Source organism: Crinia signifera, chromosome 8 (assembly GCF_055691185.1).
Source record: "Crinia signifera chromosome 8, ASM5569118v1, whole genome shotgun sequence".
Classification (NCBI taxonomy): Eukaryota; Metazoa; Chordata; class Amphibia; order Anura; family Myobatrachidae; genus Crinia; species Crinia signifera.
In genome coordinates this window covers 44464755-44479711 of record NC_139224.1, presented here as the reverse complement: position 1 = coordinate 44479711, position 14957 = coordinate 44464755, and the positions used below count along the sequence as shown (strand labels likewise).

Below are 14957 nucleotides of genomic sequence, written 5' to 3'. Positions count from 1 at the left end.
TTGAAGGCCCTGCGATTTGGGTTCGACTGAGATCAACCTCGAGCTTCAGTAAAGGTGGAACTGGCAGCTGTTGAACTCGGTTGGGGCCGGAATTAGCTCGTCCCATGTTATCCTATAGGGTAAACGTTCCAGCTTTGCCTGGCAGTATCTCCGGTTCCCAGGGGGCTAGAGACACGGGGCTGGGCTCGTTGGAAAGCTCCATCCCTCAGCTACAAAATGGGCTAATGGGTGGTCCTGTGCACCCCCGGACCACCCCCTAGATTCGCCTATGGAGAGGAGGTGTACAGAGAGAACAGAATGGGGCCAAGGACGGAACCCTGAGGGACCCCGACAGGAAGGATAGAAGGTGGTGAGGTAGAGCCAGAGGCAGAGACTGAGAAGGAACGGTTGAAGAGGTAAGAGGAAAACCAGTTGAAGACTGTGCCAGAGAGGCCAATGTTTTGGAGTGTGTGGAGGAGGAGAGGGTGATCCACAGTGTCAAAGGCAGCAGATAGGTCCAAAAGGATAAGCAGGGAGAAGTGACCCTTGGATTTGGCTGACAGCAGGTCATTGGTGACTTTCACTAGGGCAGTCTCAGTGGAATGAAGTGGGCGAAAGCCAGATTGAAGGGGATCTAGGATGGAGTGGTCAGACAGGTAGCTGGTGAGACGCCTGTAAACCAGCCGTTCTAGTATTTTAGAGGCAAATGGGAGAAGAGAGATAGGGCGGTAGCTTGTGGGAGATAAAGGTGTGAGGTTATCAGATTCACTGTAAATCTGTAATTACTATATTTTATTAGGTGTAGTAATTAATGTACTATTTTAGTCCGTCGGTACCCTCTTATTCTCCATAGATGTTTCTATCCCCCAAATCTGTGTGTATTTCCAGATCAGATCGCTCTTGCCCTAATATGGTCTGCCAGGAAATACCCAGGAAATAAGTCACCAAAAGGTTATGTCCAATTACCATACTTTTGTTCCTGCTATCACAGGAGGGTGGAAGCTGAGGGACAATCTTCACAGGGGGTGATCAGCCCATAATGTAATCAGCCGATTATTGTTCCTGCTGTTTACATGAGGGGGATAGCTGAAGGACAATCACCACAGGGGGTGATCAAATTCCCCTACTATCAACAGGAAGGTTGTCCACAGGGGGTGACCACCACATAATGTAATCAGACTGTGTTTTGTATCTTGTGTTGACTCTGCTATGCATATCTTGGCCACTTCCAGACTTTCTGGAACCGACCCCAGCAGGGGGCAGAAGCAGATGGGCAGCAGCAGTACCTGGGAGGGGGGATAAACCTGACTTGAATCCACCAATAGGGATTGAGTGCAAGCCCACTGATGGTATGGAGAAGCGTGGGAAATTGGAAGTTTTTAAAATGACTTGTACACCTGCCAGCTCAGTATGTTAGTCGCAATCCGGTCTCAGGGGTCCTACCCTTCACTGGATCTTGTGGAACACATCGTTTGCCCGGGAAGGGGGCATCCTACCAAGCTCTGGTGTGGAGCGTCTGTGTTGTGTGGATTTACACAGGTTTCGGCTATCACTGCTGTGTGGATTAAGTGATAGTTTTGTGCTTTGGAACTGCTGCTACAAGGACTGCCATTGGACTGCTACCCGATAACGTTTATATGCTACATTTGACTCTTTTTCCTGTCTTCATCTACTTTCGTGTGCTGTGATAAAAATAAACCATATTTTGGTTTCATCTGCTCGGTGTCTGAGTGATTGAGGAACTCGTACCCTCACATTTGGCGGCAGCGACAGTGGGATCATTCAGACACCAACCTTCAAGCACAGAAAGCACAGAGAACAGAGGATCAGACCATATGTAAGGAAACGGAAAATGCAATAAGGTGATGTTCAGCAAGTGAGCAGGTGTCAGTCCTGTGAAAGGGAAAATGTTTCCAAGGAAAGAAAATCGATGCCTCAAGACCCCTGTAGCAGAGGAGCTCAGGGATGGAGGTTCTTCAGTGTATCGGCAGGCTGGGAAGCCGGATCTGTTATTTATTGTCAGAAAGATGCATTATATCTGGAAGTACTGGGAAGACGCTCAGCAGATGGTCAGCGGGTGGAGAGTATCCAGCATACAGGACAAGTTGTGTTACCTGGGGGATGCATTTCTGCACTGTAAAGGTGAGGCCACCTCTTGGAATCTGCTGGGAGAGCCAGAGTTTGTAGAATTTACAGAGGAAGTGATTGCCACAGTTACCCAGATGCTACAAAGAGGACAATATTCTGAGGCTGAAGGACAAGTCCAGAATACATTGATGCTCCAGATAGAACCAGAGGAAAGGTCTAGAAGGGGGCTACTGCAATCTGGGCAGACAACCGAGGGGTCTGCCACAGAATTAATTGTTACTGCAAGAGAAGGGTCGTTGTCAGGGGGGCCCCTAACTGCCCTTGAAGAAATGAGTATGGAGGAGCTGATAGCAGAAGGTCAGCTGCGAGGTATACCCATCCGATCCTGCACTCGCGGGGAAATCCTTCAGCAGATCCTTCACGATCAGGGAGATCCTACAAATGCATTTGCTGATTACCGAGCATGGATTCTCCATTTCGGTGCACAGTTGAGTGTGTGGGAACAATTGCAGTGTCTGGAGGAGTGCTTCGTGGTGGCAGAGGAAGAGGCGATTGATCGGGGGCTCCTGGATACCCCAGCATGGCAAGATCAGTGTCGCAGGGGGCGTGATGAAAGGCACCGTTTGCAATTGCTTCTCCCCCATCCTAGGGAGGAAGCTGCTCAGTGTTCTCTGCAGGGGGAGGTTATCCCCAAAGTGAAGGAGGTTATTCAGGAGGAGCTGCGCTACAGCTTCCCTTTTGCTGAGGTGGGAGATGCAGAATTATTAACCTGCTGCCAGGGGATCTATGAGGACTGCGTCCAGGAGGAGATCACCGTGGTTAGAGGAGTATCCAACAACATCCAGGCCACCAGCACACCAGTCACAGATGACGTCGTGTTTCGGGCTGCCCAGCATACTCAGCTGGGGAAGGAGGCTATCGCGGAGAAGGAGGTGTGCGCAGAAGTAGCTGCAGGTGAGCATCTGGCTTTTAAGGGGACAGAGCTGACACAGCCTGTCCTGCAGCCACCAGCGGAATTGTTTGTGATGGAGGGTCCCTCCTCAGCCCTGGACATTGAGACCAAATGCTGGACTGAAATTTGCCATGCCCCTAGTTTGGGTGTGGGGGAGGAAGGACATGACGGGGTGGTGGAAGTGCCAGGGCCAGAGCCCCTATATTGGCCTGCTGTTTGGCCCCTGTTCCTTGGGCAAGAGGGGGAGGTGGAAAGTGGTCCCTGCCCCATTGTGCCCGAGGCAAAAGTATTAGTAGGTTACAATGTTGCAGAGGGGGGGTACCCAGAATCCGAAGAAGAGGAATCGCTACAGCCCTTGTTAGTTCCAATGTATGACTTAGACTGTAATCATGCCCTTGCTGGTTCTGCAAACCAGCCGCCTTTTACAAGATGGGTTTGGTATGATGTCACCCTGTGGGACTCAGGTGGTATATCCAAACCCCAGATTCTCGGCTCTGCATCCCGCTATTCCAGGTTGTTATTGGTTCCTGAACAGCTTGGTACCGGGACTACAATAGTAGGGGAAGGAATGTGAGGTTATCAGATTCACTGTAAATCTGTAATTACTATATTTTATTAGGTGTAGTAATTAATGTACTATTTTAGTCCGTCGGTACCCTCTTATTCTCCATAGATGTTTCTATCCCCCAAATCTGTGTGTATTTCCAGATCAGATCGCTCTTGCCCTAATATGGTCTGCCAGGAAATACCCAGGAAATAAGTCACCAAAAGGTTATGTCCAATTACCATACTTTTGTTCCTGCTATCACAGGAGGGTGGAAGCTGAGGGACAATCTTCACAGGGGGTGATCAGCCCATAATGTAATCAGCCGATTATTGTTCCTGCTGTTTACATGAGGGGGATAGCTGAAGGACAATCACCACAGGGGGTGATCAAATTCCCCTACTATCAACAGGAAGGTTGTCCACAGGGGGTGACCACCACATAATGTAATCAGACTGTGTTTTGTATCTTGTGTTGACTCTGCTATGCATATCTTGGCCACTTCCAGACTTTCTGGAACCGACCCCAGCAGGGGGCAGAAGCAGATGGGCAGCAGCAGTACCTGGGAGGGGGGATAAACCTGACTTGAATCCACCAATAGGGATTGAGTGCAAGCCCACTGATGGTATGGAGAAGCGTGGGAAATTGGAAGTTTTTAAAATGACTTGTACACCTGCCAGCTCAGTATGTTAGTCGCAATCCGGTCTCAGGGGTCCTACCCTTCACTGGATCTTGTGGAACACATCGTTTGCCCGGGAAGGGGGCATCCTACCAAGCTCTGGTGTGGAGCGTCTGTGTTGTGTGGATTTACACAGGTTTCGGCTATCACTGCTGTGTGGATTAAGTGATAGTTTTGTGCTTTGGAACTGCTGCTACAAGGACTGCCATTGGACTGCTACCCGATAACGTTTATATGCTACATTTGACTCTTTTTCCTGTCTTCATCTACTTTCGTGTGCTGTGATAAAAATAAACCATATTTTGGTTTCATCTGCTCGGTGTCTGAGTGATTGAGGAACTCGTACCCTCACAAAAGGGTCCAGGTTAGGTTTTTTAAGAATAGGCGAGACCAGAGCGTGTTTGAAGGGTGAGGGAAAGATGCCAGTAGAAAGAGATAGGTTAAAGAGGTGAGCAAGGTGGGAGCAGCCAGTGGGGGAGAGGGAACTGAGGAGACGGGAGGGGAGAGGGTCCAAGGGACAGGTAGAGGGGGGAGAGGATGAGATGAGGGAGCGGACTTCCTCAGCTGTGGTAGGGCAGAAGGATGACAGAGTGGGGTAGTTGGTAGGGGAGGATGATTGGGGTGGGTGGGCAGCAGAGGGGGTATGGAAGGAGATATCATGTCGGATTACCTCAATTTTAGAGAGGAAGAAGGAGGCAAAGTCAGTGGCAGTGAGGGATGAAGGGAGGAGGGGTGGTGCAGGGCGAAGTAGAGTGTTGAAAGTTTCAAAGAGACGTCGGGGATTGGAGGAATGGGAAGAGATGAGAGATTTGAAGAAAGATTGTTTGGTATAGGAGAGAGCAGCGCTGTAGGAGGAGAGAATAAACTTGAAATGGAGGAAGTCTTCCAGAGAGTGAGATTTCCTCCAGAGGCGTTCAGCAGAGCGTGCACATTTTTGCAAGAAACGAGTTATTTTGTTGTGCCAGGGTTGTGGTTTAGAGCGTCGAAGGGGAACAGTGTGGAGGGGGGCTACAGAGTCGAGAGCAGAGGTGAGAGAAGAGTAATAGAAAGAGGCAGCCTGGTTGGGGCAAGTCATGGTTGAGAGAGGAGAGAGGAAAGTCTCCAGGGAAGACAGGACAGTGGGGTCAAGAGACCCGAGGTTACGTCTGGTGACTGTGGGTCTGGGCAATGAGGGGAGAGGGGAGGATGAGAGGGTGAAAGAGAGCAGATTGTGGTCAGAGAGTGGGAAGGAAGAATTAGAGAAATCAGAGAGATTACAATGGTGGGTGAAGACTAGGTCAAGGGAGTGTCCGAGATTATGAGTGGGGGTGGAGGTCCATTGAGAATATGTAAGGGTCGCCGGCTTATTGCAGCACCTGAATCAGGCCCTATATTCCCTGTACACACACACACAGGATAATTTTGTTGGAAGCCACTAAGCTGATCAGTATGTGTGTGGGAGGTAAATCCCTGATGTAAATCAATGACAGTGTGAAGAGGTCACAGTGCTAGCCACTGTGCTGTCAAGCTGCCAATATAAATATATATAGCAGATAAAAGCTGGTCAAGATGATGGCTTAGGAGGTATTCAATCTGTGCCGGCACAGGTAATGATCAACATCATCAGGTAACATTAAAACCACAAGAGAATACGCTCTCCCTGCACTCAGCTTATGTGTGCTGGCCCACGCACAGGGGGATGCAAGTCTACAATATGCAAAACTCCAGATCCAGAAGAATTTGTGGTGTGCATACATATTACAAACATTGCATACGCCCAACAGCAAATGAGGCCTATTCCCCTAGAAACAACTGTAGTGCGTCGCCTACAGGTACAGTAGACAGGCATTTGTTGGGCTGTAAGAATAGATCCTCCTCATTCACTACGGAACGCTGATGCAGGCCCTTCATGATATGTTCCTGAGCCCCTGGTCCATAGTGAATGGCTATTAGCCACATTGTTATGAAAGCTGGTCAAGCGCCCAATATACAGTAAATACCTCCACTCAGAAGGGAGAACAAGTCAATATAAAAGTTACTCACCTTGACTATGGCCAGCCACATGTCTTTATGAGCAGAGAATCCATGTAACATGAGGATAGATGGTTTGGGCCCCGGTCTACCTCGAACTGTGTAACAGAATCTGTAGTTCCCATAGCTGACGTGTTTCACCTGCATTCCCAAAGCCCTGCGCCAATACCTGCAACAGAAGCACATTTATAAGCAGAACGAACATAGTCCTCCCCCGCAGCATGTTCTCAGCAAGTCTATGCTTCTACTACTTCATGATGTAGCAGAACCATCTCTCCTACAGCAATACCCTGCTGTCCTAGTAGTTAATGGACTAGGTGACCTTGGCTCCCAGTAATATGAGGACTATATGACCCAGGCTCTTGCTCCTTCTCTGTTCCTAATGGTTTCTCTACCATTCTATGTGGGCAACTCAATTCTCTGCAAAGTGGCACCACAATGTTCAACTCAACTTCCTTGCCATGGTGATCCTGTAACAAACAGTAAAAGCTATATGTGCTAGTAATTTATAAACTCCAATTGACATAAACTAATAATACAGTACAACATAGAAAGGGACAATTATCCATTTCTTTATTGTTAAAACAATTAAAAAACAATAGTTAAACAGTAAAGATGTATACACACTAGGAGATTTTGAGCTCAAAGTAGCGCAGTTTTCCCATTTTGAGATACTTTAAGCTCCAAATCTCCTAGTGTGTATGGTCGGGCAATAAGCAGTTGGTGCTGATGTACACTACCGCATCATCGCCGTCCATTGTCCTGTATTACTGGCTGCGTGAACCACTTTCCAATCCTACTGCATGCAGTGAGCAATTTATCGGACAGCGATTTTCACATCAACGTACCTGGGTAAAAACTCCAAGTTGTATACACCCTATTAGAAAGTGTACCTAACCAATATATCATTACATTTATTTAGTAGCAATGAATCGTAAAAATTATTTTTTACACACGTGATTTTAACCTCTAAAAAATATCATAGTGACCATGTCAGTGTTACCAAACGCCAGCCCTCAGGGCCACCTAACAGAGCGTGTTTTGTGGTCTCATCACAGAATCACAGGTGAAAGAATTACCAACTAGGAAAACGTGCACTGTTAAGGTTTCTTGGTGACTGTAGTTGGGAAACCCCATCTATATGAATGATGTATCTTTTATTCCATATGTAAAGATTTTACATAATTTTTGGTATTTTTTGTGTGCATCAAATGTAGCTAAGGGGCATGAGGAATGTTAAATCCCATTTTAGACGCTATGCTCATCATAAGACTCATAAATTAATTGGTCTTGGCGCTGTACTATCCCCCAGGATAGAGCTGAGCCTGGGCACAAGGCCGCCATCAAGGGGGTACTGCAGGTACTGTTGTCCTGGTGCATGACAGACAGGGAGCCCGGACCACCTCTGCAGCTGCGGGTGATTGTATAAAAATATACATAAATGTCCTCAACAAAATGGCCACCACCATGGAGGAGAGACAACAACTGACAATATGGACATTCAAATACATAGAAACACAATGAAGCCCCCCCCTAAACATTCTAAAATCCATTGATGTACAGAAGCCTTTACATATATATCTGTAAGTGTGGAAAAGTAATGGAGTAATGTTACATCTGTGTCTCTGTGGAAGTAGGGTCTGGAATCAGAACCTCACCAGTAATAAATCTTGATGAGGGCAGCCGGCCATAGGAAGAAGGAGACCACAAAAGCCAATATTGGGATAATCAAAGTGCCGCCTGCAATCAAGAACATGTTAAGTACGTCCAGGTCCATGGTCTCTCCAGTTAGATCCTGCCTAGAATACAAGGAGGAACAGTTTAATATAAAGAAGCATAGCAAGAAAGGCTTCCATTGCAGCTGCTGCAGAACCTCCTGCACGGATAACTTTATCTAAGCCTTAAAAGCAAAAACTTTATTCTCCATATATTTCTCCCATTATACTGCCGGGAAATCTAACAGTATATGCCAGTGTATACACAATCATTCATTCGTTTACAAGGCAAACTTCTGAGGGCATGCGGGGACTTGTAGTTCCACCAGAGCGTATGTTCTATAGATGACCTGCCTCTGCCCTCTACTAACAGACCTGATGTGGCTGGTTGATATGGTTTACAGAACATTTGCATTATTTGCCATGTTATTCAATAAACATAAATGTAGCAGACTACATCACACACATAAACAGTCCCACATATTGACCAATAGGTCATAAATACATACGAAAGCTCATTAGCGATGATTATAACAATTCCCCAGCCTAGAACACTGTATATGAACCCCAGAGATACAGCTAGAACGTCTGTATAAGTCTTGCCGCAGTCAGTCTCTATCTGTCAGCAGTTTTCTCCTTGTGATCAGCATTATCCTGGTTGCCAGAGCTGCATATCTCAGTCACAAAATGTAAGTCAAGCGCACAGCAATCATCTGCTCTTCCAGGATCCCCCTCAGGGACTCACAATCCCCCTGTACTCGCTGCACTTACTGGGACTCTGCTTAGCTGGAGAACGCAGCGATGACAGGGTAGTATGACAAACTTTGACCCCTCACAGACTCACACTAAGTTCCACCTTTGCACGCCTTATAACTGATAACGTGTGATGGTAACATGATATGCTGACTTGTTCGGGACTATACAGTAAAACTGTTAACCCCTTTATTTCGCAGAGAATTATGTAATGGCCTAAATTGGCCCAGTGCCATATCCTGAAAGACTTTTTACTGTCCCATATTCCCACCTTCATAAACATTCGTCTGGGCAGTCTGGATCCCGACGTCGGGCTAATGACTGTCGGAATCCCGACTGTCTGAACACCATACCACACCCCTGATTTGCTGGTCCCTGCGAGATTCTGGCCAGACAGCCACTAGATTTCAAGTGGCAACAACCTGGTTTTGCATTTAAACTAATTGCCGCTTTAAATCTAGCAAGCGGTTATAGCCTCAAAATCACATATAGCCTCAGAAACCAGCACACTGGAGACTGTAAAGCCCCACATACACTAGCCACCCAGCGATGCTGATACAGTTAACTATATCACCCATGGGCAGCCGATGTGCGTACACACTGAAAGATATCAGCCACCGATATTGTTCAGTGATGTTCAACCTTTTGACTGTTGACCTTTTGACTGTCGAGCTATAGTCAATCTATCATGAGTCTAGATACCAGTGTGGAAGGTATAAAATGCACCAGCCAATCAACTCCCAACAGTCAATTTTAAACACAGCTGATTGTAAGGTGATAATTCACCATCCACTTTTTATCTCTTCACCAGGCTTAATACATCTGCCCCACTGCGCCACATGTCTCTCCTGCACCAATTCTATGTACAGTAGTGCACTCTCTCCCTTGTGGGTTTATCACATGATGCTCAGAGCAAACCATTGCTAATTTCTGTAGCGCTCAGGATTTACACTGTATTGTGAGACAGGACTTTTGAATAGAGGTCGTAATCACATAATATTTCTATGTCCTGACCAAACCAAACACATGGGGGGGGGGGGGCGTGTTTATTAAATGAAGGTCCTTTTTCTTGATTTCAAACCAATTAAAATCGACCCGCCCCAGCTTTGGAAAACGGTGCCAAGTGCCGCAGACCATGCTGTGGCTGACAGGGACTGTGAGCGATATCGCAGGACCTGTTCCGCACATGCCCAGACTCCCAAACATCATATTTGTACGGAAACCATTAGGTTTGTATACAAATATGAAATAGGCCTATAATGGACACGGTGGATATAGGCCACTGTATCTGAATGAGGCAAAAGCAAATAATTGTCACTTGAATGAAGGTCAACAATGTTCCTGTCAGCAGCTACAGGGTGGGATTCTCTAAACGAAAAAATGCGGTAAAAACCCGGTTATCGGGCTTTTTACCACATTGTGGGATGCACTAAAGACCCACCACCGGATTACCCCATAGAAGCCTATGGGCTTCTACCGCGACCCACCACAGACCCCTGCCACCTCACACTGACCCCCCGTCACGGACCTGAGACCTCCTCCCCTCTGCACTGTAAATCCTCTTCCGGGTGAGGGAGGAGAGCCCACCAGCCCACAGCAGCAGCCGGGTAAGGGAAGGAGGGGGAACTGGCGGTACATTGCCAGCCACAACGCAAAGGACAGCTCTTAACGCAAGAGCTGTCCTCTGCCATAATTATCACATATGTTAGTGCATATGCGATAATTATGTCTGCGGTAGCCGGCGATGTGCGGCGTGGATGTCAGAGCATCCCGCCCAGAGTATGTCATATATTAGTAAGCAGAAAGCAAGCAGTGCATTGTGGGAAGTGGTGACAGTTCTGACTGATGAGGGAAATGGAGGAGCTTGTTGAGGTGTTGTATAAGGGCCTAGTGGGGAGGTATATGGTCGTTAGGTCGACATGCATTGGGTCGACCACTGAAGATCATCACATGTTATAGGCCGACACGTCGAAGGTCGACAGGGTTGGAAGGTTGACACAAGCATTAGGTCGACTTTGTGCTGCGAACAGATGAAAAGACATTTGATGGTGAGCAGCCATCAAAGGATTTCTCCTCTGTGCGGCTCTTGCGGCTGGTTGTGTCACCGTACACAGCTGCTCGCAGGGTAGTGACCGGATCCAGCTGCCGTTAATCTGCTTACTAGGCTCCGAATATACCCAGCCTAGTGAGCAGGTCTGAATCACCCCCTACATGTGCAGAAATATTGCACACTTGACAATGGCAGTGTACATCTTCCTTTGTGAGGGGCCCCTGCAATTCGCACAACAGTGCATGTATTGCACACACACAGGAGTCAGTCACTGCAGGATAGCGATGGGTAACATGGAAGTGTCTGCGCCCCCAGCTCCTTCCTGCATTATGGTCATGTGCTTGTTGGAGCTTGTAACACTGGTATATAAATACTTGCTGATATTGTATTGGAGTTTCTGTCTCCTTGAATAAGGGCTGCATTCAGCATGCACTACAGAGCACCAGAGCTCTACTAAAATACCAATGCAATTCAGCATTGATCCAGTGGGGGGACAGCTGTCTCGAAAATCAGCCGACCCCTGTGATACCTAACACCACTACTTAAGCCCCATAGACACGGTGTGTGGTCAGACTGCCCGACAAACTCCTCACTGCACTTGGCCGCGTATCAGGCAAGTCGGGCTGGCCCTGGTTGCTGCAGTGTGCAGGAGCCCGAGCAGTAGTGTGAGCTGACGGGTGAGCTGGTGGACAAGCCGTGCAGTGGTGCCCAGTGCTTCAGCTGCAGCCCCAGCGATCAGCAATGGAACGTGATAGGCAGGCAGAGAGGTACCGGCTGGCTGCTAGCGCTGCGGCACGCCCCTGTCCCTGAGCCACCTGTAAAGGTGCCGCTTGAGCTAGTATTTTTAATGGGCTTTTACAGCACCCTGTTTGTCCTCGCCCCCTGCCCGTCCTCTGCTTCTATCAATTTGTACAGGACAGCTGGAGGCATCGCTTTCGGTGCCTCCAAATCAATAAAAACATGATGCACAGTTAAAAATGATTAGAATAATATAAAGAAAATAGTTATGACACAGAATATGTGTCATAGGTATCTTCCTTGTATCTTCCTTGTATTATTTTAATCATTAATGACAGGGCTTCCCCTGACTGCATGTGCCTGGTACTGAGGGACCCTGACTAGTGATCACCGTTATGAGTATGCACAGCTGCAGGAACACAGACAGCTGGCGTGTACATGTCTGGCTTTCCATAAATAACCTTTTTACAATCTCCATGTCACCTTTATTCATTTATTATTTATTAACAGTTTCTTATATAGCGCACACATATTCTGCAGCGCTTTACAGAGAGAATATTTGGTACTTGTTTCCTAGATGGGCGCCCATCGTGGTGATCGCAGGTACATCGCATGCCATTATAATGGCATGCGATGCGACCGATGCGATCAAACCGATATTACATAGAACTCCTATGTTAACTTAAAATTGCGTCGATCGCATCGCAGACAACCAAAAATTATATAGGGAACAATGTTAAATGGCCCCCAGACCCCAAATTTAATTAAATAACCAGCCTGAAGTGTGAAATGGCCCCCCCACACTGTTAACGCCACCCCACGATCAACGTAAACCCGAAGCGTGGCGAGCGCAGTGAGCCCGCGAGGGGCGGCGGTACGCGTCCTCCGACCTTTTCATACCCCACTAACCACGTCGATGTGGAGTTGAGAATAGAAAGTGTGGCGAGCGCAGCGAGCCCGAAGCGTGGTGAGCGTAACGTGCCCCGCGAGGGGACGCGTATGACGAGCCTGAATCGTGCCGAGCGCAGCGAGCCCCGCGAGGGGCCGCGGAATACATGTTAAGTAATCCGTGTCCCCTCACGGGGCTTGCTGCGCTCGCCACGCTTCGGAGGCGTATTCCGCTGCGCCCGCTACGCTTCGGGTTTGGTGGCTCGCTGCGCTTGCTACACTTTCTATTCTCAACTCTTTCTATTCTCAACTCCACACCGATGTGGATAGTGGGGGTATGAATAGGTCGGGGGACGCGTACCGCCGTCCATCGTGGGCTCTCTGCGCTCGCCACGCTTCGAGTTTACGTTGATAGTGGGGTGGCGTTAACAATGGGGGGGGGGGGCATTTCACACTTCAGGGTGGTTATTCAATTAAATTTGGGGTCTGGGGGCCTATGTTCACTATGTTCACTATGAATGATAGGCCGTTTAACATGGTTCCCTATGTAAAATCGCGAAAATCGCATTGATCGCATCGCATCTGATTTGGTTGCATGCGATGCGATCGGTGCGATTTTTTTTTAAATGCGATGCCTGAGACCAAAATCATGGCCGCCCATCTAGGAAACATATTTGAACATTCACATCAGTCCCTGCCCCAGTGGAGCTTACAATCTATATTCCCTACCACATGTACACACACACACAGACATTCTAGGGTTAATTTTGTTGGGAGCCAATTAGCCTAAAGGTATATTTTTGGAATGTGGGAGGAAACCGGAGTACCCGGAGTAAACCCACACAAGTACAGGGAGAATATACAAACTCCACACAGTTAGAGCCATGGAGGGAATTGAACCCTTGACCTCAGTGCTGTGAAACAGTAATGCTAACCACCATTACACCATTCCTTCTGCACCTTTACATGTACAGTAAGCACTGACTGGATGGAGATGGAAATTTGGTGGCTATAAAGTTTGCAATGCCTAAACTTACTTAAGGCTAGATGAGACTAGGGACTAGACTACACTAGGGGGATTATTCTGCAGTGATCAGTCACCAACGTATTCGCACCGGGGACTGAGGATGCGTCTCTGTCCGTGCGTATGGCCGATTATATGCATGTGCAGGGCCGCTGTGCGAAAGGTTAGGGGAGGGAGGGGTGCAGGCAGAAGAACACTCAGCGCTGCTACTTTTAATAATACTATTCTCTGTACCTGCATTATAGAGAGCAGTAAGAATGTATTCATTGCTAACTATTACTTAATTATGGGCACTGTAATATAATCATCAGTCTGTCACGTTCACAACTCAATCACAAGTAATGACAGGAATTATAATAGAATATGAAGACGAGCAGATGATACACTGACAGATTGTGGTGCCTTATGCAACAATGGGACACTGGCTAAAAGCAATGACACTTCTAGTGACTGATGTCAGAGATACAACTACATGGACACTGACAGGACAGATGATGGCACTGTGATGCTACACAGAACCAGTGATACAATGTTACACAGAGTGACAGACACACAATAATGTGACACTGGACAAAGCAATGACACTTCCAGTGACGTCACGGATACTACAGGGACACTGACAGCAGGACATAGTGACACTGTAGTGACACAGCGTGGCAGTGCCACTGTACCCAGATGCACAGTGACAGACACACAGCCATGACACTAACATAGAGGGCAGGGTGAGGATGGTGAGGACACAATAGTGCATCATATGGTGCTGGGCAGACGGGACAGAGCCGCTCACCTACCCGGACCCTGGCTCCGGTGGATCCGCCGGATCGTCCCGGGATATCACTGCGGGATCACACCCGGAACTGCCGCACTCTCATTAAAGGCGACGGAGAAGCTGGATGTGCGCCGACCGAAATGACCACGCACGGCCACTAGATGGCGGTGTCACTGCGACCACGGCTGCCTGCGGGCTTCAGCGCGGCGTCCTGTGCAGAGATCGCTATATTATCCTGCTTTAGCACATATCTAACCATCAGGGAAGGAGCCAGTCTCAGATGTTACTGGCACATACTGTATGATATCATAGCAGGCTGCCCTCCCCCAGGCTGGAAAAGTATCCGGACAACGGGTAGAGAGCAAAAAGGTCGACAACCATTAGGTCGACACCATTAGGTCAACATTCGTTAAGGTCGACATGCGTTAAGGTCGACATGCGTTAAGGTCGACATGTCATTAGGTTGACACGAGCATTACGTTGACATTTTTGCACATTTTTTGGGAGCCAACATGTACCAACAGGAGGTATTTCATGTTCTACCATCCACTAGGGTAGGGGTGGCCAACCGGTCAGAGGTAAAGAGCCAAGAAATATCTGTAGTCAAGCTAAAGAGCGCTGCATAACACCCACATAAGTTGCTGACAGGAGTAGGGCTGCATAACGGTCAGTTGCCAACAGTAGTAGCACTGTGTAACACCCAGACCAGTTGCCGACAGGAGTCGAACTGTGTAACATATATAAGGGTGGGTTTTTCGGGAGGAGTTG

At 47.9% G+C, this 14957-nt stretch overlaps 1 protein-coding gene across 5 annotated transcripts in view; it reads right to left on the bottom strand.

Moving 5' to 3' along the window:
• ABHD6 (abhydrolase domain containing 6, acylglycerol lipase) overlaps nt 1–14356 on the bottom strand; it is a 40091-nt gene extending 25735 nt beyond the window's left edge. The window contains exons 1-3 of one of the 5 annotated variants that reach the window (XM_083156256.1): nt 14212–14356; nt 7911–8051; nt 6265–6421 (exon numbers count right to left, since the gene is read on the bottom strand). In XM_083156256.1, the coding sequence (XP_083012382.1) occupies nt 6265–6421; nt 7911–8029 (276 nt within the window). In that variant the 5' untranslated portion in view covers nt 8030–8051; nt 14212–14356. Of the gene's footprint in view, nt 1–6264; nt 6422–7910; nt 8052–8476; nt 8689–8738; nt 8782–14207 lie in introns of those variants that run through there. The other 4 variants (XM_083156257.1, XM_083156260.1, XM_083156259.1 and 1 more) reach the window with 4 other exon arrangements.
• Nucleotides 14357–14957: the final 601 nt, after the last annotated feature.